The sequence below is a fragment of the Primulina tabacum genome, chromosome 5, assembly GCF_025594145.1.
Source record: "Primulina tabacum isolate GXHZ01 chromosome 5, ASM2559414v2, whole genome shotgun sequence".
In the NCBI taxonomy this organism is placed as follows: domain Eukaryota; kingdom Viridiplantae; phylum Streptophyta; class Magnoliopsida; order Lamiales; family Gesneriaceae; genus Primulina; species Primulina tabacum.
In genome coordinates this window covers 8,368,991-8,395,153 of record NC_134554.1, presented here as the reverse complement: position 1 = coordinate 8,395,153, position 26,163 = coordinate 8,368,991, and the positions used below count along the sequence as shown (strand labels likewise).

General features: G+C 33.4%; 2 protein-coding genes across 16 annotated transcripts; one reads left to right on the top strand and one right to left on the bottom strand.

The window, feature by feature from the left end:
* Positions 1–544: 544 nt before the first annotated feature.
* LOC142546180 (E3 ubiquitin-protein ligase SIRP1-like) lies at positions 545–11,549 on the top strand. Of its 14 annotated transcripts, XR_012820433.1 has the most exons (6): positions 545–810; positions 903–1,021; positions 10,534–10,636; positions 11,002–11,114; positions 11,200–11,250; positions 11,351–11,549. XR_012820433.1 is itself a non-coding variant. In XM_075653749.1 (4 exons), exons 1-4 carry the CDS (start codon positions 676–678, stop codon positions 11,053–11,055), a joined length of 411 nt encoding a protein of 136 aa, XP_075509864.1. In that variant the 5' UTR covers positions 545–675; the 3' UTR covers positions 11,056–11,344. The 14 variants fall into 14 exon arrangements, 5 of the variants coding, with proteins under 5 accessions (XP_075509864.1, XP_075509863.1, XP_075509859.1 ...); XR_012820432.1 differs by having other exon boundaries at positions 11,002–11,250; XR_012820427.1 differs by lacking the exons at positions 545–810; positions 903–1,021; positions 10,534–10,636; ... (1 more) ...; positions 11,200–11,250; positions 11,351–11,549 and adding exons at positions 3,104–4,487; positions 5,602–5,872; positions 5,948–5,996; positions 6,089–6,140; positions 6,626–7,290.
* A 5,804-nt stretch (positions 11,550–17,353) lies between these two features.
* LOC142546179 (putative flavin-containing monooxygenase 1) lies at positions 17,354–19,938 on the bottom strand. 2 transcript variants are annotated; one of them, XM_075653741.1, is made up of 5 exons: positions 19,374–19,938; positions 19,028–19,277; positions 18,780–18,955; positions 18,329–18,687; positions 17,354–17,816 (listed from the first exon to the last, which is right to left on the bottom strand). In XM_075653741.1, exons 1-5 carry the CDS (start codon positions 19,809–19,811, stop codon positions 17,459–17,461), a joined length of 1,581 nt encoding a protein of 526 aa, XP_075509856.1. In that variant the 5' UTR covers positions 19,812–19,938; the 3' UTR covers positions 17,354–17,458. The 2 variants fall into 2 exon arrangements, with proteins under 2 accessions (XP_075509856.1, XP_075509858.1); XM_075653743.1 differs by having other exon boundaries at positions 19,028–19,265; positions 19,374–19,936.
* Between the last annotated feature and the right edge of the window lie 6,225 nt (positions 19,939–26,163).

Here is a 26,163-nt window from a genome sequence, read left to right as displayed (position 1 = left end):
GCCTGCAAAAGCGGGATACCAACCCTCATTAGGGTACGCAGACCCTAGAGAGAAAAAAGCTCTTTTTAAAGCTGTTAGTTTTTCTAAACCACAAAAAAAAAAAACAAATTTTTTTGATATATATATATATATATACACATATATTACAATATTTTAAATAAATTATGTTATGATATATAATCATTAGATTGTCTAACATAGTGTCATGTCCTATGTCTAAGTCCCCACAAACTTGACTTTGCACAATAAATTCTTGTAACAAATACTTTGTAATCATCTTAATTTTATGAAAACAGTAAATCCAAGTTACTGTATAAATTCATCGTTCCAAATATATTTTTATAACTCATATAATAACAGGGATATCACAAATTACAAATAGTGTCCTGTAACATGTTATACGAAGTGACCATATATGATGCATATCACCGGTGTCGAATAATTGATCATCCTAAATTATTCCACCACACTTTCGAGGAACCTTCTTCCCCCGCCCACACTCCCCACCCCTGTATCAGTGTACGTACATATATATCACCACTCTTCCCCGCTATAATAATTTCAATGGATCGAAAGAAATAATATTCAACAATATCAAAAGCCTTTATTTCCCCTAACTTCAATTCCCAGAAACAAAATATTAATTTTCTTAGCAAGAATCCATCCATCAATTAAATGGCAGGCATGCTACCTGGAGTCGAAGCTGCAAGAAGAAGAAAATGCCACCAGAGCTCCGAATCACTCCCGTGGACAACTTCCTACGGTGGCTTCTCCATGAGGCGCTCTTCTCTTACTTCAGCCTCTTTCATGGTACTAATCTTCGGATAATTCCAATCCAATCCAATCTATTATGCATATAATAGTTATGTTGTATCTTCTTCTGTTTTGGACTCAATCTGCAGCGGAAATATCCGGCGAAGCAGGCATTGTTTGATGAGAGCGAGCTTGGCGGGGAAGCGAGGGAGGCGAAGAAGAGATTGGATGCAAGGCTGCAGCATCGATGGAAGTCGCAAAGCAAAAGGTTGGTTGGTACAGACGATGATTTCAATACAATTCGTATTAAATTATTCGTTCTTGAAATTGCACATGCTTGGCTGGAATTATTTAGGTTTTGTAGTCAGCATCATTATATCATGATAAATAAATAAGAAAATATGAAATAATCATCAAAGATAATACTGGCTATAAAATTTGGAATATAAAGATTGATCGGCATCCGATAAATTGATTTTTTGAATTCTAAAAAAAATTAATTTAACCAGTTCAGTTCGATTATTTCTTCTCAAAACTGATCAAATCGATAAAATTGAGCTATAATTTCTATGTTTTTAAATTTTTTTTATAGAAATTGTTATGTTGGCATGTTTTAACATTAGTGAGTCTAATGATTTTTTTTTTATTAAGTTTATTTGGTTTAATCTTTAATAATTCCATTAATTGGTAATGTAAACGACCATTTGTCAACTCTATTAATCGATGCTTCGACAGAAGTGAGAAGGATATTGGTAGGAGCTCTTTTACCTGTAATTTTATAACCGGCTGTAGATTTAAAAAAAATAAAATTAAGTGCAGGCCGAAAATAATAAAATTTATGATTGTGAAATTATATTTGTCTGTATACAATATATACGAATATAAAGCATCTTAAAAAATTGAATAGATCTCTTGTGAGACGGTCTCACAAATTTTTATCTGTGAGATGGATCAACTCTACCGATATTCATAATAAAAAATAATACCCCCAGCATAAAAAAAAGTAATATTTTTTCATAGATGACCCAAATAAGATATCAGTATAACAAAATACGATCCGTGAGACCGTCTCACACAAATTTTTGCCTAAAAAATTTAGTGGAAAGCGACCGTGTCACCCAATTTCTTTTGCCCCACTATTGGCCGTAACCAGTGTTCCTTAATATCAAATCAGTTTTCAGTTGATTGTGGATCCGATGAATGCTATTGCTTTAATTTTTTTGGTTACATGAGATCAACCGTGTCGTGTATCAGGACTAATGATGATCATTCGATCTACAATGTGTTACATTCCCATCAAATTAATGTTTTAGTTTAAGTTTTATAATCCAAACATGTCCCAATTGTTTATTTTTTAAAAAAATTGAGAAACTTCGATTCCGTTACCTTAGTCATTTCTCCATTTTTATAATATTTTTTTACCCAATATAAGTTTATGTAATTTATATTTTATTTACGCGTGGGCGATTCCAGATCATCGAGTGAACACGCGAAGGAAGAGACGAAGAAATTAAAATGGTTAAAACTAAAGTGGAAATCAAGTGAAGAGGAGGAATGTGCAGTTTGTTTGGAGCAAGTTAAGTGGGAGGGAGAGAGCATAATGCATTTGCCTTGTGTTCATAAGTTTCACACAGAGTGTTTGGTCCCATGGTTGGAGACCAATGCAAATTGCCCTTGTTGTAGAATGGCAATTCATTAATAAAAGTTCCATTAATATAATTTGAGATATCTTAAATTTTTAAGATAAATATATATGTCGAATTGATCTATAAGAAAATTATATAGATAAGGAATTATGTAGTACCGAGCGCTTGCCGTTTTACTAAAAAACTATAGTTAGTGGTAATGATGCAATTCAAATCTTTTAAACCGCACAACAGCACAAGTATCACGGTTCGATCGCTTTTCTAAACAAGGACAATTATTGCACCCAACAAATTAATAAAAAAAAATTTGAATAAAATAATGATAATGTCGTTTTAGATGAAAAAAAAAAACTAAGTAATATTTTAAAGAACTTATTTATTTATCTATTGTATATAATAGCAAAACAGCACACAGATTGCGTAAGTTTAATATATTGATTTCATTTGTTTTTTTTTTAATGAATAACATATTTTTAATTTTCAGAATCAATGAGTTTATTTATATATATATTTTTTATTATAAAAAATAAAGATTATTTTTTTCAAATATTAATTCGTTTTTTTTATTATAAAAAATAAAGATTATTTTTTTCAAATATTAATTCGTTTGGCTATATTGCGAATATGTTACGATGAATAATCAATCAACCCCAGGTCCCCAACCTTGAACACAGTAAGGAAATATCATCATAAATTAAAGGAAAAATAAAATGGGCCATATCGGCTGGCTATATTGCGAATATGGGCTTAATTTATAACGCTGGAAAGAATCCTAATATCTCCACCAGCGGGTTACCGATTTCAGAGTCTAATGCACCTTCAATGTTTGATCGAGCCTGAGAATTTACGAAATTCTTGGAAATTCGAACCAGAGAAAATGTGGTCACACGAAAAGATGTGGCCTTTGGGGGGGTTTCGAGTGGGCGGAGCTTCCGGAAGATCTCAAAGTTGAGATTTTGCGTCGGTTGCAGAGCAAGGCTCTTATGAGGCTTAAGTGCGTCTCAAAATCTTGGTACTTTTTGATTTCCTATGCTTGTGCTCCTATGATATCTTCTCTTTCCCGTTCTGCCACTTTCTGTGGCTTCTTCTATACCCATAAAATCGTTAGGCTTGGCCAGCATTTTCTTGATTTTTTGCCCGCAGAAGAGTATTCTGGTGAATTCTACCCCCGATATCTACCTGAATTGCCCGGACTTTGGAAATCTCGTAGAGCGTTTCTGCCTTTTGAGGACACGCCATCCGCCATTCAAAGTTACTGCAACGGGCTTTTTCTTTTGGTCCGCTCCGGCTCAAATCCCACCGAGTATATTGTCTGCAATCCAACCACCTGTGAGTACATTGAACTTCCCATCAACCCCCATCACATAGGTGATGACAATGATCCCCATGTTGCCTCTTTAGCATTTGATCCCAGTGATTCTACTATTTCCTTTAAGGTTGTTCGAAGGGCAGCCGATGTGTCACTCTCACATCCTATAAAGCACCTTTTCACATCCGACTCAGGTAATTGGGCCACCCGTGTTCTAGTTCTTGACCACGAGCTTCATGGGTTCAATTGGATCGATCATTCTGTTTACGTGAATGGGCTTTTGTACGTGATATCTCTGGCCAAGTATCTACTTGGCTTTAATCTCCGTTTCACAACCAAAACAGATATTACTCATCTGGCTATTGAGTTGCCTCATAAAGAAAAATTCGATGATTGTGGATCATTAGGGACATCCAGAGGGTGTGTGGTTTATTCCAATAATGACAAGTCTAAAATACTAGTCTGGCGGTTAGAACACGGTGTTCACTGGATTCTCCAGCACATAGTGAGAATCGATGAGATGGTGTCTCAACACCCGCGACATAGGTGGTTGCGGGGGCTCCACAACATGGGAGAGATTAAAGTTTACGGCTTTCATCCCAAGTCAGAAGTAATATTTGTAGGAACACCTCGCCTAGTGCTCCAATATAGTCTGAATACCAAGCAGCTTAAAATTTTCCGTCAGTTCCGACGCGGACGGGAAATCGTGTGTGGTCAATACAAAATGTACCCTTCCTCGTGTTGCCCGGTTATTCTGAATGGCGTTCTCTCTTCATCCCGTAAGTTCTCCTAGTTTCTCCTTTACAACTTTGTGTGAGCCATGACATATTTCTGAATTCATGATTGATGAGGTTTTCATTTGTTGCAATGGTTCTAAGCCTACGTTTTGTGTGGTATTTCTTGCAAACAGCTACAAGATAAATATAACTTGTCATAATTGAGTTTGAACAAAAGGACGTGCTGATATTTGTGTCCAACATTGTTACATCATTTGAACTCCCGAGCCTTTCTAATCGGTGCGATTATGTAAGGCGAAAGATGCATCTCTGTCTTCAAATTAAACGTCTTTACCAAAGCTTTGGAAACCACAGTCTCACTGCTGTCGCTGTCAACGATCACATTGAACACTTTACTTCAAATAGTGCATCGGGTCTGGAATATTTAATGTCCTTGAGATTATCTTTCTTCTTCAGGGCTACCAAGAGGAATTGAACAATACATGCTACTTCTTCCCATCCCGTTCAAACATGACACCCTTGTAGATGTCTTCACCAAGCTCTTGCTTCTCTAGTCCTTGTCACCACCATCTTCTACATGACTAATATACCTTCTATTTGGACAACTATTCAGTAGATAACCTGGTTGGTTGCTACCATTCTTCTAGAGTTATATGTTCATAAGGGTCAGTATTGACTAGTTGTGGTTGCTGATTTTGACCTTGAGTATTAAGTCGAACACGGGCTGAAGTTTCAATCCGATTTGGCTTTGACTTTTGGGTTGAATGGGCATTGTTACCATAATACCATGTGAAATCTATGTTCATTGAAATGGGGTTACTTGAAAACTACTTCATACTTATTATATAGTTTTATGAATACGCTCTGATTATATCAAGGCTTAAATTAAAATCGAGGACATTTGTTTATTAGAAGGACGAGACAGATTAAGGCGCATAGATATCATAGAGGCTAAGCAGAAGGAAAGGCAAGGCAAGTCAATCAGATAGTTCGAACCTAAATATGTGAAAACATTTCATTAAAATGCAATCCAGCGTGCACTTACAAAATATTATGCAAAAACAAGTTGTCATTAATTTATAAATTAAAATAAATCGCCATCATCTTGCAGTTCTTTTTGGATTCTGTGTGCCAACACTTATTGCGCGTTTGATAGGTGCCTTGAAGGTTGAAAATGCACTAATGCTGGGGCTTCATGGTTAAGGTTGGGGTTTCATGGTTAAGGTGTTGCACTACATCTAAGGATCGCGGTTTGACTTGTGTGGAGGCGCAAGTACTTGGCCTCGCTAAGACTTGAGGCTGGACTCTGGTCTTGCTTTTTAATAACTATGATTTGGGTTTAGAAACCTGATACCCAATTATTGAGAAAGTGGCATGTGTTTTTACAAGGACATCTTGGTTTATTCTCGTTAAGATTTGATCCATGGGTCAGCATCTTCCTGCAAGCTCAAAATTTTAAAATCCCACTTTGCATCTGTATCAGAAAGAATTTTATTGTGTAGGTAACGGGGCTCGTTCATCTCATTTCCAAGCGTTCAAGTTTCGTAATAGGTATGTGTGCCTGCAGCTATGACTTTTGTTTTACATTTTGACTGTTGATTGTATCTCATGGCATATGCTGCCATTTGCGTATATATTCTCAGGCACTTACCATGATGAAAGGCATGGGATTGCAAATGTGCTGGAAGATGTAAGGTTGAGGATAACACAAGGGAGAGATCAGTAGTGTCAAGGATTTCATTTATTTATTGTCTAGTTTTGTTTAAGTTTATCACCTGTTGTCACAATTATGCTATTTATTTTGTGCAATTTTTTTGCTTATCTTATTCGGGCTTAATCTTTTGGTTCAAATTATATTAGACTTTGAATGTATAGAAGGATTGGATTTGTGGGAGGATTTCAAATAAAAGATTTGAAATGCATGGATTTCAAATGACCAAGTTAGATAGTGGACTAAAAAATACTAGTCCTATGAGGCAATTAGGATGCCAAGAGTTCTTATGTAAATATGATACTAATTAAATATTAGTCGTAAGGTAATTAGGATACTAGAATTATGTTAATTGAATACTAATAGAAGATCAATGCTAATGCACTTAAACAACTAAAACTTTCCAGAAAATAATAAATAGAAAGCTAAAACATTAATTTTTTGCTGCATCAATCTCCTCATCTTGAAGAAGACTTGTCCTCGAGTTGCAATGGTGAAAAGAAATTGGAGATGTTCATGTAACTTGGAAGATCAATTTTATAGGCACTGTCACCATTCTTCTCGAGAATTTGGTAAGAACTAATTTTCTTGTCTTTGAGATTACTGTAAGTACCGATTGGAAATCTGTTATTGCGTATATGGACGACTGCCAAATCTCCCTCACGAAATATTGGTGAGTTGTACTGAGTATTAACCTCGTTGAGATTTTCTTCAAATCATCAGGGATCCGCTGAATATTCTCCACAAATTCCTCTACATGATAGACGAAGGAAGATGAATCAAATCCATTATATGCTCTTGAGCACTAGCCCAGAGGCTAAGCGTAAGGCAAGGCGCACAATTCGATAGATAGAATCTAAATACGTTAAACATTTCATATATGCAGTGGAGTATGTACTTGCAAACTATTATGCAAAAACAAATTGTCATTAATTTATAAATGAAATTCACTATTATCTTGCATTTCCTTTTGGATCCATACGGTTAATGTCCGAGGCTTGACTTAGCCTTGCTTAGATTTGAGGCTAGATGCTGTCTTGTGTGTTTAATAATTATGATATGATTTGGGATGCTTGAGAAAGCTACCCTTATTTTGATTTGATCCATGGGTTAGCATGCACGTGCGATTTGCACTTTAGTGAAATTCCCTTCACATCTTGTCAGAATGAATTTGATTGTGTTGGTACAGGGACTTGTTCATCCTGTTTCCAATTGTTCAAGTTTCGTGGTAGGTATGTGTGCCTGCACTATGATGTTCTGTCTGTTGATTGTTTCTCACGGCCCATTCCTTTTGCTTATATATTTTCTGCCGCTGATCACAATGAAGGCCATGATTTTGTGAAGGTGTTGGATGATGTTGAGGATGAGGATGAGGATGACGCAAAAGAAAAAGATTAGTAGAGCTTAGGATTTTATGAGTTGTCGTCTAGTTATCTTTTAAGGTATGATTATGCTATTTATTTTGTATATGATTTTTTCTTTCTTGAGGAATTTATGTTTGAAACTTGTTAATTTATTGAAAGTTTTGATTCTACATTTTCTCTTTCCCATATTCTATTGTAGAATACCAATAATTAGAAGTCTGCATTAGATGTTTTATAGGGAAAAAAATAATTGATATGTGAATTCATTTCAAAGACTGGCAGTCACTGTGAATAGTCCTTTGAGCGATGCAATGCCACCCTTGTACAAACCAGTTGGATTCTGTGGCTACAGCAGAAATTTGTTGGTCTTTTACATTTTACAAGAGATCGGACTTTCAGTGTTAAGATTTTATTGAAATGAAATAAATTTATTTAAACTTTTATATGGAAATCATTGTGTGTGAATATGCCTTTTGCATTAGAATTTATTTGCAAAGTTGAGCCAAGGTCAGCATACTATCAAGTATCTGGGGACGAGTGGGCGAGTTTTGCAGACTACCAACCACCCACAAACGATTATTAAAGATTTGTGCCACATGCAGATGTCTTAACTTCAACTCCGGTCCTTGGACTTTCGACTTCACTAAGGCATTTATTCTTGAATCTGACGCTTCCAAGGTGCCCAATTCTCAAGTTCCAGATCGATAGCACGCACCAGTGGCATATTTTTAGCAAAAAATTGAGCAAAGGGCATCCGCATATGTCCATCAGAACTTCAAATATTTCTATAAGGTATGGGTTTCTTTTGTACAAAGGACGATATTTTTTATCCAGCAACTCACCTTTGAAAATCATGGGCTTTCTTTGGACATGCATGAGGCAATCTATGCCAAACTACCAAGTATTCAACAGAAACGCCTTACGGGTTACTCTAACCTTACTTAAATGCCCAAACAAATTTGCGAGGAGATCGCTATGGTCAAGCCCATTAGAATTCTCAGCCTGAGCAGTGTTCACGTCAAATTTAACGATTTAAATGAGCCATAAAAATAAAAAAATAAAAAATCAAACCAGCCTGTTAGAATGTGCAGAAAGAAACACCTTAAAATTCCATTTCGACCTTGACGCATCCATAACATTTATTTTACTAAATAATAAAAAATGACAAATTTTTAGATAAATTCAAGAGTAACCTATACAAAAATAAAAATCTACAGTACACGCAAGAAATAGCACTATATATTAAAATTGAGTGAATATTTTATATCTAGAAAATTAGTGTTTCGTTTAATTTAGTCTATTTACCTGAACGAAAAAATTTAATTTGTCCGTAGTATTTTATAAAATAATAATAATTAAAAAAGAAGTTTATTTAGTTAAACTGTTCCACTCAGCCCATTGATATAGCTCGGCCCACCAATTATGCGCGATGAACGCTTCTCCTTCTCCATCACTATCGTACATCGAGCAGCTTCCGCTCCACACTACTGTGCTCATTCCACGCTTTTCCCAGCTTCGTCTCCTCTCCCTCTCCTTCGTACAGCAGAGTATTGGACATGGAAAGATACAACACATCAATCCATGACTTAAACTCGATGTAAGTATGTTTACTCGTGAAATTATTTTAAAATTTGTTGTTTGATTTCTCACATTGGCAGTACAGAAACTTTTTTATCGCTAATTATTGTTCTTCTCATTTAATTTCTGCTGGCATTTCAGATAAATCTTTGACTGTATATTTTTCACATGATGTACGTGATTTCAAAGGTTGATTTTGTATGTTCTCAGTTAGTTGTTTTGTAAAGTTTTCATTATTCATCACTCCGATTAATGTTCAAAAGAGAAAAGTTGATTTATGCATTAAACTATGTTTCATGTTAGTAAACATTATCTCATGATTCAACCTGAATCTGTATCATGTGGATTAATTAATGGCATTGATGAGCTCATCGATTTTAGGTTAAATAGGTATTTTTAGGTGCGATTCTTAATGATGTTCCAGGTTGAGTAAGTTATCTTGAATTGATGTATTCCTGGAAGAAAACACACTCCATCATTCAGACACTAATTTCCTTGCTTTTGATGTATCTTATTTTGAGTGCTTCAGAATCACAGATTATAGAGATGCTGTGATTGTTCAATTAGGATTCCCGACTGTGATAGCTGTGGACCTTGGGTACACGTTCAATTCTTCACTTTTTTTTACAGGACATCGATGGTATAGAGCACATTCTTCCCAATTTGATTTTTTTTTTGTTTCTTAGACTTGTAGTGGGGAGTCCTCTTCCGTGCTCTCTTTTGGTGACCTGCACTCTTACAAATATTGACCTGCAGCTGGAACCAAGCAATGGAGTTGATGGATTGCAGATTGCTTTCATTTCTACATGAAGATGTCTAGTTTATGCATTACATCACCACTCTCTTTAAGTGTGCGTAGCAATGTTAGGATTTTTTATTTGGTTAATTCCTGGAGGCAGAGATGATATGAGATGCTGCAGCTAATGCATGAAAGGAATCAAGCCAATACCTTAGAATACGAAATCTCATTTTAGGAGCTATAGATCAAGAAATGTTGCAGTAGCCTACGGTATATTTCCTTTAGAAATCTAATTAATAGGATGGCATAGGGCTTGAGCTAATATCAGCTCATCTTTTTGTTTCATCTATGAAACCTCCCCTTCCCTTTACTTGTCTTCTTTCTTCCCTTGAGCATCTATAGTTGAGGTCTATAGTTCAAGCTGTTGCAACTATTTGTGCTGTTTTGTTATATGATTGTTCTTGTTAAGTTGGTCCATTATACATCACGCAGCTGAAAGATGATCTTGAAGAGGGAAAGATAGGCATAATCTGGGGCATTGTTAAATGTTACTTCACTGATAGTTCTTACAAAAATGTGAGTTTTTTTGGTTTGTGTATTTAATTCTGTGTACCAATTTACCAGCAATCCATCCATGAACCGAGCTTTTCCTTTATGATGTATTTCTAATACACAAAAATGCCTTTATATTTGCAGTCTTATGATGATGAAAGTGGATCTGCTCCTTCGAGCATTAGAAGCCAAGCCTTTTCTTTATCTTCATACTACCAGTCCATGTATGAAGTATCGAACAAAATCGGTAAGCTTTTTGTCTTGGATAGATTAATTCTCTATTGAAACTATGGGTTTCAAATGATATTGTTGTTAGGTACAATTGAAATCAATCATGATCAAAACAATACTGTATCATAAACCAACAACAAAATGAATTATAATCGTGTCAAATTATATTCTGACGCCTCCTATGCAGCTATCGGTACACTTTTTAATATATATGTGTGGAAACAAATATAGCGCACACATAAAAATGTAGCAGATGCCATATGTAACGTTTATTTATGTGAATCTGCCGGTTGGGCTCTATTGTTTTTCTTTTAATTTATCTATGCCTTCTTGACGTAGTTGCTCAAGACTTCCACTGAATTGATCTTTTTGTTGTTATAGGAAAAGGTGGATATAGTCGTGTCTTTGAATGTTGACACAAACTCGACGGGATGATGTACGCATTGAAAAAGATTCCATTCAATGAAGATAATGAAGATCAGGTCATCCAGTAAGTTCTTCTTTTTCTTTCCATGTGAAATTTTTAAGCATTGTTGGCTGGTCTTGGATTTGGTTTAGAAATATAAAATGACCTGGGAGGTCAAGATAATGGCGCTATTGCATCATCCAAACATTGTACGTTACCATTAGGTAATTTGCAATGTTGTTAAGCAACTCGCTATCATGACCTATGTCAATTATAAAATATTGATACCTAACGCTTAGTTTTTTATTATTATTCTTTTTACAGTCTTGGATTGAGGAAGGTTATGAACTATCTAGCGCAGATGATGACCCATATGGCACAGATACTTCTAATCCACGGACCAAGACACTCTATGTGGCAATCGAATTTTACCATGAGATTTCACAATAATAATAACACTGCCATCAATGAACAACACTGTCATCCAACAATAACTAAGGAAACATCATCGCTCAATAAGGAAACAACTTAAATGCCTCAAACACCATACCAAAAAACAAACAAGACCACAACACAATATTTAAAGATACATCAGGGACAATCGAGACAAAATACAATTCAAACTTTACGGCTAACCTAGACTTCAATATAGTTATATATGCACAATTACACACACATAATCCAAGAAAATCGGTCCATTGAGAACATTACAGGTTAATCATCTACATATGTTTTCAATTTCAGATCCAAAAAGCATTGAACTCAAACGAATAAAAGATTTAGTAAAACAAGATAGCATATGAAGTAGTTGTTGATGTTCACAAGCATGTTTACATTCATGAAAAAATAAATTTTCTCAAGTTTACAACTAAATCCAAGACTTTTTTGGCAGAAATACGTTTGCACGGATTTATTTCGAGTAGGTCGAGGATAAAATCATAGGACCTCAGATTTATGTTGTTCCAATCTAACGAACCATTTCTTATTTGATCTAACTTATGTGCTCTTTCGGATTGAGTCGTCATGTGGTGAACCATCTCAAACATAATAAATCCGAGTGAGAAGATATATGTCTTATCATTTATAGACGTAGGAGATCTTGTCATTTCTGGAGCACAGTAGTATACATTTCCTATTGGTCTGGATGTACTCATCATTGAACTGTCGTCTGCTGCCCTATCAAAAAGCATGGCTGATAGAAATAATTAGAAGAATTTACGTTTGAAAACTTAAACAGAGTAAATAACTTTATAAAATCAAACTTACCAAATCCGAAATCTCCTATTTTGATGTCCACAATCAACTGAAAATTGATTTGGTACTAACGTAGATTGGTTATGACAAATAACAAGGCAAAAGAAATTGGATGACACAGTTGCTTTCCACTAAATTTTTTAAGATGCTTTATATTTCTATATATCATATACAGACAAATATAATTTCATATTCATAAATTTTAAAAATTTATTATTTTCGGCCTGCACAACAGCCGATTTTAAAATATTTAATTTGTTTTAGTTTTTAAATGTAACTTCTTACAATTATTTTTATCAATCATGCTCTTTGATAGGGCAGCAGACGGTAGTTCAATGATGAGTACATCCGGACCGGTAGGAAATGTATCCTACCGTGCTCCAGAAATGACAAGACCTTCTAGGTCTATAAACGATAAGACGAATATCTTCTCACTCGGATTGATTATGTTTGAGATGATTCATCATATGACGACTCAATTCGAAAGAGCGCATAAGTTCGATCAAATAAGAAATTGTTCATTAGATTGGAACAACATAAATCTGAGGTCCTATGTTTTTATCTTCGACCTACTCGAAATAAATCCGTACAAGCGTATTTCTATCAAATAAATCCTTGATTTAGTTGTGAACTTGAGTTAATTTATTTTTTCTTGAACGTAAACATACTTATGAACATCAACAACTACTTCATAAGCTATCTTGTTCTAATAAATTTTTTCTTCGTTTGAGTTATATGTAGATGATTAAACTGCGATGTTCTCAATGGACCGATTTTCTTTGATTATGTGTACGTAACTGTGCATATATATCTATATTGAAGTCTAGGTTAGCCGTAAAGTTTGAATTGTGTTTTTTATCGTTTGTCCCTGATGTATCTTCAAATCTTGTGTTGTGGTCTTGTTTGCTTTTTGGTATGGTGTTTGAGGCATTTAAGTTGTTTTCTTATTGGGCGATGGTGTTTCCTTAGTTATTGTTGGATGAAAGCGTTTTTCATTGATGGCAGTGCTATTATTATTGTGAAATCTCTTGGTGGCTGGTAGTGCATGTATTTACTCTCGTCGCTTTTGGTTTTGTTAGGCTTCAATGTAGTTTATGTATGTTGGATTAGTGTTATCTCCCGTATTCTTTTATCTTTCTTAACTTTGTGCATTCTTGCTTCGTCCTCTTCATCCTTCATAGTTTTCTATCAATGTTTTGAGAATTATGATTTGTCCTTGTTGAAAATTATTAGAGGTAGAAGGTTTCGTGCTCTTTGATCCTTCTATGTTTTCTAGGATTCAAGGATTGTGATCGTCTAACTTTTCTGTGTTTTGAGAATTGTGTTCGTTCTCTTTCAAAATTATCATGCGTGATAGACTTCCCTCTACGTTTTCCGGTTTGGGTTGCAGGTGCCTCCGTTCGCAGCTTCTTCTGCCCTGTTTCTTTGTTATTTTTTTCGCTCGTTTTGTTTTCTTTATTTAAGTTTTCTTGCCAAGGTATTATTTCAGATCCGTCTGTGCTTATGAATCTCGAGATGTTGTCCGAGCTTGTGTTATTCCTTCATCCTGTGCTGTGTTATATTCCGATCTCTCTATTTTGGATGGTGTTATACATACGTTTATTTGTTTTATTCTTCTCTTTTTTCTTGCAGTTCTGAATCCTAGTACATTTTCTCACTTGTGTTGCCTCCTCTTTTGGTGTCCCCTTTTTCTATTGTATTGCCAAGAAGTTACAGTTTGAACCTCAGACTGTATCGGTCGTTTGCCTTTCATTGCTTGTTCGAAGTTTTTCTAAGCTTTTATATCATAATATACGTTTATTTTAGCTTTTATTTATAATGGAGTTCAAATTAGATCATGTACATTGCTTTTGTTGTTCAAAAGATAAAATGTTTAGATATAGAGACTGATCTGATTTATTATCTGTTGCAAATGATTTTTCAAAATATTTTCTTTCAATTATTAAATGTTTACAACTCCACAGCTAGTCAAAGAGTAAGAAAGAGCTCCGAGAATTATAACCTTGATGTCACGATTGGATTGAAATGAGAAAAGTGTTCCCATTGTTTTCTAAAAACTAATTTAGAAGTACATCATTTTTAAAATTTATTTTCAATTTTGGAAATTAGAGTGAGCATAAAAATCGAGTAAACTGAATTCACCAATCAAATGGAATTATTTCAAAAATTTGATTTATTTTTAGAGTAAGTCTCTCGTGAGATGGTCTAACAAATTTTTATCTGTGAGACGGGTCAATTCTATCGATATTCACAATTAAAAGTAATATTGTTAGCATAAAAAATAATTTTTTTATGGATGATCCAAATAAAAGATCCGTTTTACAAAATACGATCTGTGAGATCGTCTTACACAAGTTTTTGTCATATTTTTAATTCAAATTTTTTTTAAGGATTTTAATTTTTTTTCTTTTTTTTTTAAAGGATTTTAATTGTGTGTGGCTTTATTCCTTCATAAAGTACTGAAATTTCTCTTATTTTTTTGCCCGATAAGAAAGAAAGCACTGAATGGATGGATCTCTTTCCATTCTCTTGCCAAGTTGCAGTCTATGCATTGTGTTTATCTACGAATTTTTTTTTTATTTCTTATTTTTTCCTACATATTCGGTTAATCAAATAACCAATTTTAATTCAATCATTTTTCACTTTTATTGTAAAAAGTTCGGATAATTAGGTTTTAAACTAATTAATTCGTAACCTAATACTCCTCCTTAGTTGTCATCAAATTGTAAGATATTAAATTTTAATATATAACTCTGAATTTTATCTATTACTTTTCACACACAACATATCCATTTTAAATGATGTTTAGAAATTCATATTCAAAAAGAATAATATAAAATGGGGGCTGAATCAAAACCAAATTTCTGGTGAAATTATTTTAATATTTCAAATTTTCCCTTTTCATTTCATTCCAAAATTGCAAGTATAATCCTTAATTTTATTTAATTTACAATTTGTTTGGTGCAGATTCTATATACACGGGAGTGTTGCGCGTGGATTGATGGATCCAGATGATAAATCATATTTTATTATTTAATAAATATAATATAAATAAATATATATATGGAGTATAATATTTTAATTTTACTTTCAATAATTGATGGATAAGATTAATACTTTAGTTGATATGAGATTAGCCAAACATTTGATAACTTTAATTCCATCAACCCAATAAAACGTAATTCGTGTAAACTTTGGCTTATTCTTAGGATTTTATGTTTGTTACCAATTGTTTAGGATTTATCAATTCGAGATTGAACTATTAATCAAGCTCAAACCTCTGTTCAATACAGGGAAAATTAATGAATTTAAATAGGTAAAAACTTGTGTGAGACAGTCTCACGAGTCGTATTTTGTGAGACATATATCTTATTTGGGTCATTCATGAAAAAATATTACTTTTTATGCTAAGAGTATTATTTTTTACTATGAATATCGATAGGGTTGACCCATCTCACAGATAAAGATCCGTGAGATCGTCTCACAAAAGACCTACTCATTTGAATTTGTTTCACCTGTCTTAAAATTTTAAGGCAAAATGTTAATTTTAGCCTTATACGGTATGTATAAGGGTGTAACATTTCTGTAACGTAATTTTTGTTAAATCAATTATAATCATGTAACTATGTTACGATGATCAATTTTAGTCATAATCAAATAGATAGTATCATTGTTAATGTAATTACAAAAATTTAATACTGATTTGGTCATTTAACTACATGATTTTGACTAAAATAATTAAAATTGATCGTGAGAACATATTTACATGGCTATGATTAATTCAACTATAATTAATTTTAAAAAAAAGATGTATAACTAAAAATTACACGTCTCTACATAACTAAAATTGACATTTTACCTAATTCTAATTCGAGCTCTTATCTTTTTTGGTTCAAAGTCTATTATTGAGTTCTATTTAACAAGGTTGGAAATGTGACTTTGAGTTTGCAAATTTATTTTAAAAAAATGGGGTGTTAAACACTCAAATCGTTCCAATTCGAAATTCATGTATCGAGTCTACGTTCAAATCTCGTCAACAGTGCAGACAGTTATATTATATATTTTTAGTCTGGAAAAATATCTTACTTGTACTCTAAAAAAGATAAAGATATACAACCGCTTTTTTAAATGTAAAAATGTTTTTATAGAATTATCCATACACATATTTATTCTTAAAACAATTTTTAAAATTTTATATAAAAATTTTGTAATTTTTTTTACAAAAATATTTGTTAAGTTCTTGATCAAACATACTTGTCCAAACAGAAACATGACTCCTGATTTAATGCTAAAATCACTCAAGAAGTAACTTTTTAGCATTATTAGGTACATTCTTTTATGATACATAAGTTGAAATTAATATCTTGTAGATTAGCAGAGGGATTCCCGGTGGTCGCAAGCTTCCCCCTAAAAAATTTTTAAATATTTTTTCTTACAAATTTGTCTAAAAAAAAATTTATTCTAACAACCTTAAAAAATAACTAAATAAATTTCTACATCAAAATTTTCTGAAATTTTAATTCTAAAAATTTATTATATGTTATATTCACTTTTTAATAAAAATATGGTTTTAATTTAAATATACTCATATTATTTTAATATAAAAACCATCTTATTTTAAGCAAAGCTACTTTTTATTTTAAAAAATTTATGATTAATGTGATTAGTTTAAAGTTATATTAAGAAACATATTTTCACTAATTGTTGATTGTAAAAACAAATTAATGTCAAGTTGGGAAAATTATTTTAAAATTTCTTAATCGGGTTTTGAGAATGAAACGTGGTGGCATACACTTTTTTAGAGAAAAAAAATAACACCTTTTAGAGTTTCTGTATCTAAACATTAATGAATAATTGCTAAGAGCTATTATATTCTCTAAAAATGTTTTTGTGTTACTCAAATATTATTTTTGTATTTAAACTATTGAGGGCGATTAAGTTTAAAGAAAATTCAGTAGTATTTTATTATTTTCATTTTTTATTAAAAAATAAAATAATACACGATCTCTTTTAAATTAATTCAACAAAATAAAAATTATTGTTATTGCTACATAAATAATATATCGTCAATAGTCATGACTAATGATAGTCGTATATTTTGATATTGAATTAACTCGTTTGATCTGCTGCGAAATACAATATATGATAAAGCAGATATTTTGGGGTGATAGGCGAAATTTAGGAATTAGGATCTAATCCTTTATAATCTGCAATTCCATAAGGCTCAAACAAATCTTTGAAGAACCCTTTCTTTCTTCTTGGATTGCACCCAATATCTTTGCAGAGTTGATCATTGTACCAAATCTGAGTGCTGGCAATACAAGCTCTTCTGTACATATTGTTGCCGGCATACTTCTTCATGTGATTCTCCCACATTTTGACATCGTTTTCCATTTGTTTCACACTTGGAAATTGAAACTTTTGATCAAGAAAGAATGAGAGCCATTGACACCTCATCTCGAATGTGTAGAGGTTCGAGATCGCTTCGGCGTAGCCCACTACTGCTAGTTGAGGAATTCTTGGGTGGATCATTTGTCTGCATCAAACCAACACAGTCTAGGAGTCAATAAATCATAAAATGAAATACAACTGTCCCTGCCAAACCATAAGGGAAAGTGAAGCTTATATTTCGGGGGCATAGGCCTCGTGTTCTCAGAGCCTCAGCCACGTTGACCGAACTAATCCAGAGTTGAGCAGAGACGACCTTATTATAGTCTGAAGCTTTCCCATTATACATTTCTTTATTCATAAGAGTGGAACTTGACATGCTGCTTAAGGGGAATCAAGTTCCTTAACACTCGGATGATGATTGTAGCTATACCTCGTGACAGAGTATCAAGTATGTGTAGTGTGTTGAAACAAAGTATTAATGACAAAGATACTTACATAATTTCAACAAAAAGAACCCAACCGCTTGAAACGAACACAAAGTTTTCAATTTCAGAAGTATTTTCCACGTAAAATCATGTGGCTTTGATTAATATATACTTGTCCCAAGAAAGTAATTCAATGACACTTAGTTCAACAGTCTAAGACAAGCAACATTACCTATACAGAGGAACTGAAGAGGTTGGAGTTCCTGCAATGATGTTAGCGAAATTTGGAGAGGCAAAGATATTCTTGAGCTTTTGATCTCCTCTATAGCCCGTGGCAAAAATCACGATATCCGCTTTCAAGGGATCGACCTCTCCATCGACTAGCAAACCTTCTTTGCAGAAGCTCAAACGTTTCGATTTCTTCAAAACGATGCTCCCTTCTTCAACTTCATCAAAGAACTTATCCGGCAGGAAAAATATCGTACAAGAAGATATGTCATCAACGAAACTACACTTGGGTATCATCCCGTATTTTTTCAAGGGAAGTTTCCATCTAAGGTAGCTCTCAACAAACTTCGACAAGCCCCATCGCTACACGGTAAAAAAGCACAAGGACTGGTCATAAATTATGAATAATGAAATCCATTGATCACCAGCACAAGTTTCATTGGTTGAAGGATTACCAAAGGTGTAAGTAGAAATGCTAAGATGTTTTGAAAGAACCCTTCCCCAGGTTTATGAACCATTAGCTCCGAGAATCGGTTGAAAAACAAATAACCGAAGTTAACTCCCCATGGTTCCGCATCAGGAAGCATCCAATGAATGGTTCTCTGGATCATGGTGCACGGTTTCTCGATCCCTGATCGCCGAGTATCGATTAAAATTCAATCATTTACGCATTAGATGGACGACACAGATGGAATTTTCGTACCATTTTCCTGAGCACATTCGAAGGCAATGTCGACTGCTGATTTCCCAGAACCTATGACCACGATGTTCTTTCCTTTAATGAAATTTGCAGCACTTGCATTGTCCATGGCTGAGTAATCCATCGAGTGGATTACTTTCCCTGAGAACACTTCCGGGCCGTGGCCTTCGGGGAATTCCGGGATGTCCGCTAATCCACTGAATCTTCCAATACACAGTATCACAAACTCAGCCTCATGCACCTGCCAACACAGCTTGTTTAATATCACAAATTCAGCCCGCTGTTTATCACTGATCTTGATTATCTACACAACAATAACATCAAATTGCGCAGAATTCAGAACGATTACCTTCGTCGAATCCTCCTTCGTGTGATGAACTTTCAAGTTCCATTTCCCTTTGGATCCGAAAGCTTTCCCATCTCCACCCCACAATTCGTAAGACTGAATCTCATCTTCAGACTCCCCCACGTAGTCAATACTAACCACTTCACTGTTGAATTTCACATATTGCAACAGATGGAAATGTTGGGCATAAGATTGAATGTAATCCAGAAGCTGGGAGTTGTGGGGGAACATATCTTTGACTGAATCCGGCCATGGAAAATCGGAAAACTGGTAGTATGGTTTCGCAATCTGAAGTTTCGTGGACTCGATGGTTTGCGTCCAGAGCCCACCAACTTGATCTTTCGCTTCAAAAACAGTGGGTTTGAAGCCTTTCGATACTGCGCATTTGCAGGCAAGAAGGCCACCGAGTCCTGCTCCAATTATTGCTACCCTTTTCTCCATTGATGAAATCTTGTGAGAAATTTCTTCTTATGCGGCTATCATAAAAGCTAAAGATTTTCCACCTAAGAACTTGATTGGCTGGAGAAATTTCTATAGTATATTTCTTGTCTCGTTTGATCTATCTGACGCAGAAGTCATATATTATGTTTTTTTTTTTAGATTTTCTAAACTGTAGCACCGGGGGAAGTCGGTGAGACCACTTTCGCGCCAAAAGGTCGGTCTCTCCTTTGGTTCTTTCAATCTAAGATAAACGATAATTTTATTTATTTTTATTCCTATTTTTTGTTTAATATACAATAAATTTAAAAATAATAAAATTTAACTAATTAAAGAAAAACAGGTAGAGACAAATAAAATTTTAGATTAAAAGCAGTTATATGATTCAAATTAAATACTAAAAAAATCATCAAAAAGTGGACTTTAAAAAATAAATGGTAATGTTAAGTATAAATATTTGAAAGTGAATGACCGATTCGAATTTAAAAATATGATCTTGATTTGGTAAAATAACATTGGCTGACGTACTATTATATAATATTTACTGATTTAAAAGTGAATTGCTTACAAATGTCATTGAATTTGAAAAAGTGCATGTCCTAAGAACTCGACCTGGTCCTTGTCCTTGTCCGTACGTGTCGAATGTTAGGTCTAGTGCTCCACTTTAAAAAAAAATATATATATATTAATTATTAATATATACAAAAATATAGGTGATTCATCATTTAAATTTTTTGATGTTTTTTATTTGAAAACAAATTAATAATGAGAACGAAATTCAACGAGAAACGATTTGCTGGACCAACGAGAATGTTTGATGTTATTGTCACATTTATCAGAAACTCTACTTTTCTAGATGTAATTATGTTATAAAAGAAAATTCAAAGGCAAAGAAAAAAAGCATTTTAGACCAATTAATTTTAAAAATTAGTACATATTATGGTTGAATCTAGACTGGTTTGATTTTCCAAGATTTAAAGTCTTATCATTGGAAATATGATCTTGTATTTTTATTTTTGTTCATTGTGGCTAAATCAGTTGGTTCTATGACCGATCGAAAACGTATGATTATACATTCATCTTCGTTGATTTTTGAAGTTATTTTTAATAAATCTCTATTTTGATTTAAAAAAAAAAAGAAGAAATTAGTATATATTAGAAACTTACTAATGTTTGAAACTTCATAATATTATTAATAGTTTCTTCCTTTTGCAATTACATTGCACTTCTCTTGGTTGGTAGCTAGCTAGCTCTTGTAGCTGGATCTTGTGTTTCTTTTGATAAATGTAGATTCCAAATTATTTTAATTGAATCAAATAAACTCAACTCTGCTGGAATATTGTTCATTTTGGATTCTTAACAATAAGGCTCGGGTTATAGATACCAAGCGATGAGTAGGTGTCTTATGAGACGGTCTCACGAATATGTCTCATAAAATATAACCTGTAAGACCATCTCGCACAAGTTTTTGCCCCAAACGATCTATAATAGCACAAGGATAAAAAATTAGAAGATATTAATAATATAATTATTTTAAACTTCAATTATTATAAAATCGAATCAAACAATGAATGAAAAAAAATATATAAAATCTATTTAATGCATATTTGTAAGTGGAGAGAAAATCTCGATACATAAAAGGCTTGTTATTTAATGGCTTTACATAGAACATGTGATATTACACTATATTTCTTGTGGGTTCTATGGGTGATAATGGACCCAAACACCAACAAAATACTGTCTGCCTTTTCACCAGGCCCGTATAGCCTAGTTAAATATGGGCTAGAACAAGATCTGGCCCGAAAACATTGTGAATAAAAATATTTAATGTACAAAATCAAAAATAAAAGAAGAGAAGAATTTCTTTTCATTATTCAAAATTAAAATAAAATAAGAAAATATTCACATATAAATATTAAAATTTAAACCATAATTAATTAAAAAGTAATCTTGTTTTTATGTGAGGCCCGAAGTCGAAGAGGACGGGGTGTACCATGAGGTTTGCACGGACAATGGGCGGCTTCTGGCAGAATCTTAGGCGAAATCAACATGAATGAAACGATCTCACATCGGAACGAGAGGAATTTCAAAACTATTCGATTGAATTGGATTTTTGTATTCTCGTTTTTTAAAATAACACATGAACCAACCAAATTTTTGTATACAATAAATTCAATCACGTGCGAGAATATTTCCATGGGAATACTATTTTTAGGCCACTACATCCTTCTCTAAAAATCTTTAGGGATAGTTAAACGCAAAATTCACTCCAATAGCGTTTTACTTCGTATTACTAATTGTTACTCCATGTATTAAACTCATAGTGTAAGGTCCAAAAATAAGATGAAGCAATCTAACTGCATGAAAATTTAAGAAAAATGAAAAATAACAAATTAAATGATTTTAATTGCTTAATTGAATATGATGTGCACGGTTGCATGTATAAAATGTACTTTCCACACGAATGCGTGTAAACTGTATTTTTAAAGGTTGTTCGAGATACGATCGAGAAACGAAGACCGGTGGCTGAAAAAAAGAAAATATTTTTATTAAATATCATCTGCAGCTACTTCACTTCCTCTTCTTAGCCGGAACAAGAGGAATTCCAAAACTATTCAGGTATGAAACTGTGAAGTTGAGAAAAGTTTAAAAAGTTTGATAGATACTACTCATATCAAGAAGGTGCATTTTCTTTTCAAAAGCTCATCACATAAGAATTCTAAAAGTTAAACGTCCTTGATTTGGACAATTCTGAGATGACTGACCCTCTATGAAGTTTTTTAGGGTGCGTGAGAGTTAGGACATAAGCATGTTGGAAAGACTTGTCTTGATACAACAAAGACAATCATTAAATTTGGAGCGTTACAGTTTAGACATATATAAACTACATAAATATATAGGCAAAATTTTGAAATTCAAGAAATTAATTTTATTATTTTCTTAATAACCTTGACCATGTTAGTAGGGCTCCAAAAATTAGTATTTTGTAAGAGTCCAACTTGAAAATTCGAAGCGATAAAAAAATTATTTGAGTTCGAGTTGAGCTGTACTTAAAAGTTTGAATTCATACTTATTCCGTTTTTGCATACTTAATCATTAAATATGTTAACATGAAACCTTCGCTTGTTAGGTCATTTAATTTTGAAATGTATCTATAAAGAATTATTATATAAATTTAACTTAAACTTTTAAGTGACAAGGACATCATCTAATAAAATAATTAGAGCTAGAACTCGACTTGAAAATATATACCAACATGTTCGAGCTGGTCTAGAGTTCGATAATTTTGAATGAAAACTAAATGGAATTTGAGTCGATTCTATTTATACTCCTACCGCGAAAGGTATCAAATTTGTACTTTTTAATTTTAATTTTGTTGTGAAAAAGTAAAAATTTATGGTAAAAAGTAAAAATCTCAAACTCTCAAAATTTACCAAACTACACACTTTATAATATTTTTCTCTCTACTCAATTGTGATTTTCTTCACAAATGAGAGATCTATTTATAGGAAATCTTTACAAATAATCCAAAAATAAAATACATCATTACCTACATTATCACACACTAATTTTCAATATTTACAACTCTTATTTTCAACATTCAAATATTCAACATTCAAATATTCAATACACACATTTTAAATATATTTTTCAACACTCCCCCTTGTGATGATGATCATAATGATTGTCTTCATTACGTGTTTTTATATTGCCTCGTTAAAAACCTTACTAGGAAAAACCCAGTGGGATAAAAACCACAGCAAGGGAAAAAGAGTGCAGTCACGTAAACTCCCCCTCATGTTGACATGAACAATTCTTCACAAATTTCGTAGATTGCGCATCCCAATATTATATATATGCTTTCTGAATATTGACGTAGGAAGCGCCTTTGTGAAGAGATCTGATGAATTTTCACTTGATTGAATGTGACGAACATCAATACATTTATTCTTCTCAAGCTCCTTGGTGAATGCGAAGAACTTATGAGGAATATGTTTAGTTCTGTCGCTTTTTATGTATCCTTCTTTCATTTGAGCAACACATGCAGCATTATCTTCATATAGTATCACAGGCTTCTCGTCGAATGATAATCTGCATGAGATTTGGATATGTTGGGTCATTGATTTTAACCACACACATTCACGACTTGCTTCATGTAGTGCAATAATCTCGGCATGATTTGATGAAGTTGTTACGGGCGTTTGTTTCTGTGAACGCCAAGAAATTGCAGTGCCTCCACGAGTAAAAACATATCCAGTTTGGGAACATGCCTTATGTGGATCAGATGACTATCCATCATCGCCATAACCAATTATACTTGAATTAGCATCTTTTGAATACCCCAAGTCTGTCGTTCCTCGTAGATAATTGAATATATGTTTAATTCCGTTCCAGTGTCTCTTTGTTGGATATGTGCTAAATCTTGCCAACAAATTTACGGCAAAAGATATATCAGGCTTTGTACAATTTGTAAGATACATAAAGGCATCGATAGCACTTAGATATGGTACTTCTGGACCAAGAATATCTTCATCTTCTTCACATGGTCGGAATAGATCTTTTTCTATGTTTAATGATCTAACAACCATTGGAGTACTTAAAGGATTTGATTTATCCAACAGGTTTTACACCTTCAGGTGTAAGGACTATAGGTCCAAAAACATTACTTTTATTTAACGAATCCAATTCAACCTGGATGGCTTCTTTCCATTTTATCCAATCCTGCCGATTTTTACATTCACCAAAAGATTTTGGTTCATGATCTTCATTATCATTTATGATGTCGATTGCCACATTATAAGAAAATATATCATCAATTTCTTCTATATCTTTTCGGTTCCATATTTTTCCAGTATTAATGTAATTGATAGAGATTTCATGATTTTCGTCAGTTTGTGGTTCTGACAGAATATTTTCATCATCATGTGTTTCTTCAGGAACACCATTCTCTATTTTGTGATCATCATGTGTTTCTTCAAGAACATCATTCTTTATTTTGTGATCATCGTGTTTCTCTATAAATTTTCTTTTTCGAGGATTTTTATCCTTGGAACCAACTGGCCTTCCACGCTTCAGGCGTTTAATGACATCATGAGTATCTTCAATTTGTTTCTTTGGAATTTCAATTCGAGCAGGGGCATTTGCAGCATGTATATATGATTTAACTACCTCTTTTGTGTCAGCAAATGCATCTGGTATTTGATTGGCTATTCTTTGCAAGTGTACAATTTGTTGTACATCTTTTTCACATTGTTTTGTTCTTGGATCCAGATGTAACAATGATGATACATGCCATGTAATTTCTTTTTCGGTATGTTTCTGTTCTCCCTCTAACATTGGGAAGATTTCCTCATTAAAATGACAATCAGCAAAACGTGCTGTGAACACGTCGCCTGTCTGAGGTTCAAGATATCGAATGATTGATGGACTATCATAACCGATATAAATTCCAACCTTTCTTTGAGGTCCATTTTCTTTCGTTGCGGTGGTGCAATAGGCACATACACCATACATCCAAAAATTCTCAGATGAGAAATGTCTGGTTCTTTACCAAATGCAAGCTGCAATGGGGAGTATTTATGATATGCACTTGGTCTGATGCAAATTAATGAAGCAGCGTGTAAAATTGCATGTCCCCATATAGAAATAGGGAGCTTTGTTTTCATAATCATTGGTCTAGCAATCCTTTGCAGACGTTTAATCAATGATTCAGCCAATCCATTCTGTGTATGTACATGAGCAACAAGATGCTCAACAATGATTCCCATAGACATACAATAATCATTGAAAGTTTGGGAAGTAAATTCACCAGCATTATCAAGTCTAATTTTCTTGATTGTATAATCGGGAAATTGATTACTCAATTTTATTATTTGAGCAAGTAATCTTGCAAATGCAACATTTCGAGTTGACAATAAACATACATGTAACCATATGCTGGAGGCATCAATCAATACCATAAAGTATCTGAATGGTCCACATGGTGGATGGATTGGTCCACAAATATCACCCTGAATACGTTCAAGAAACATTGGTGATTCAGTTTGGATTTTGGCTGGTGATGGCTTTATAATAAGTTTTCCAAGAGAACATGCTTTACATTGAAACTTATTATTCTGAAAGATCTTCTGGTCTTTCAGCGGATGACCATGTGTATTTTCTATAATTCTTCGCATCATTGTTGAACCAGGATGTCCCAATCGATCATGCCAATTGGTTAATATTGAAGAATTATCAACTACCATGTTTGATTCAATCGGACTTATATGTGTATAATGCAATCCAGTAGGGAGCATTGGTAGTTTTTCAATCACATATTTCTTTCCTGATTTATATGTGATAAGACACATATATT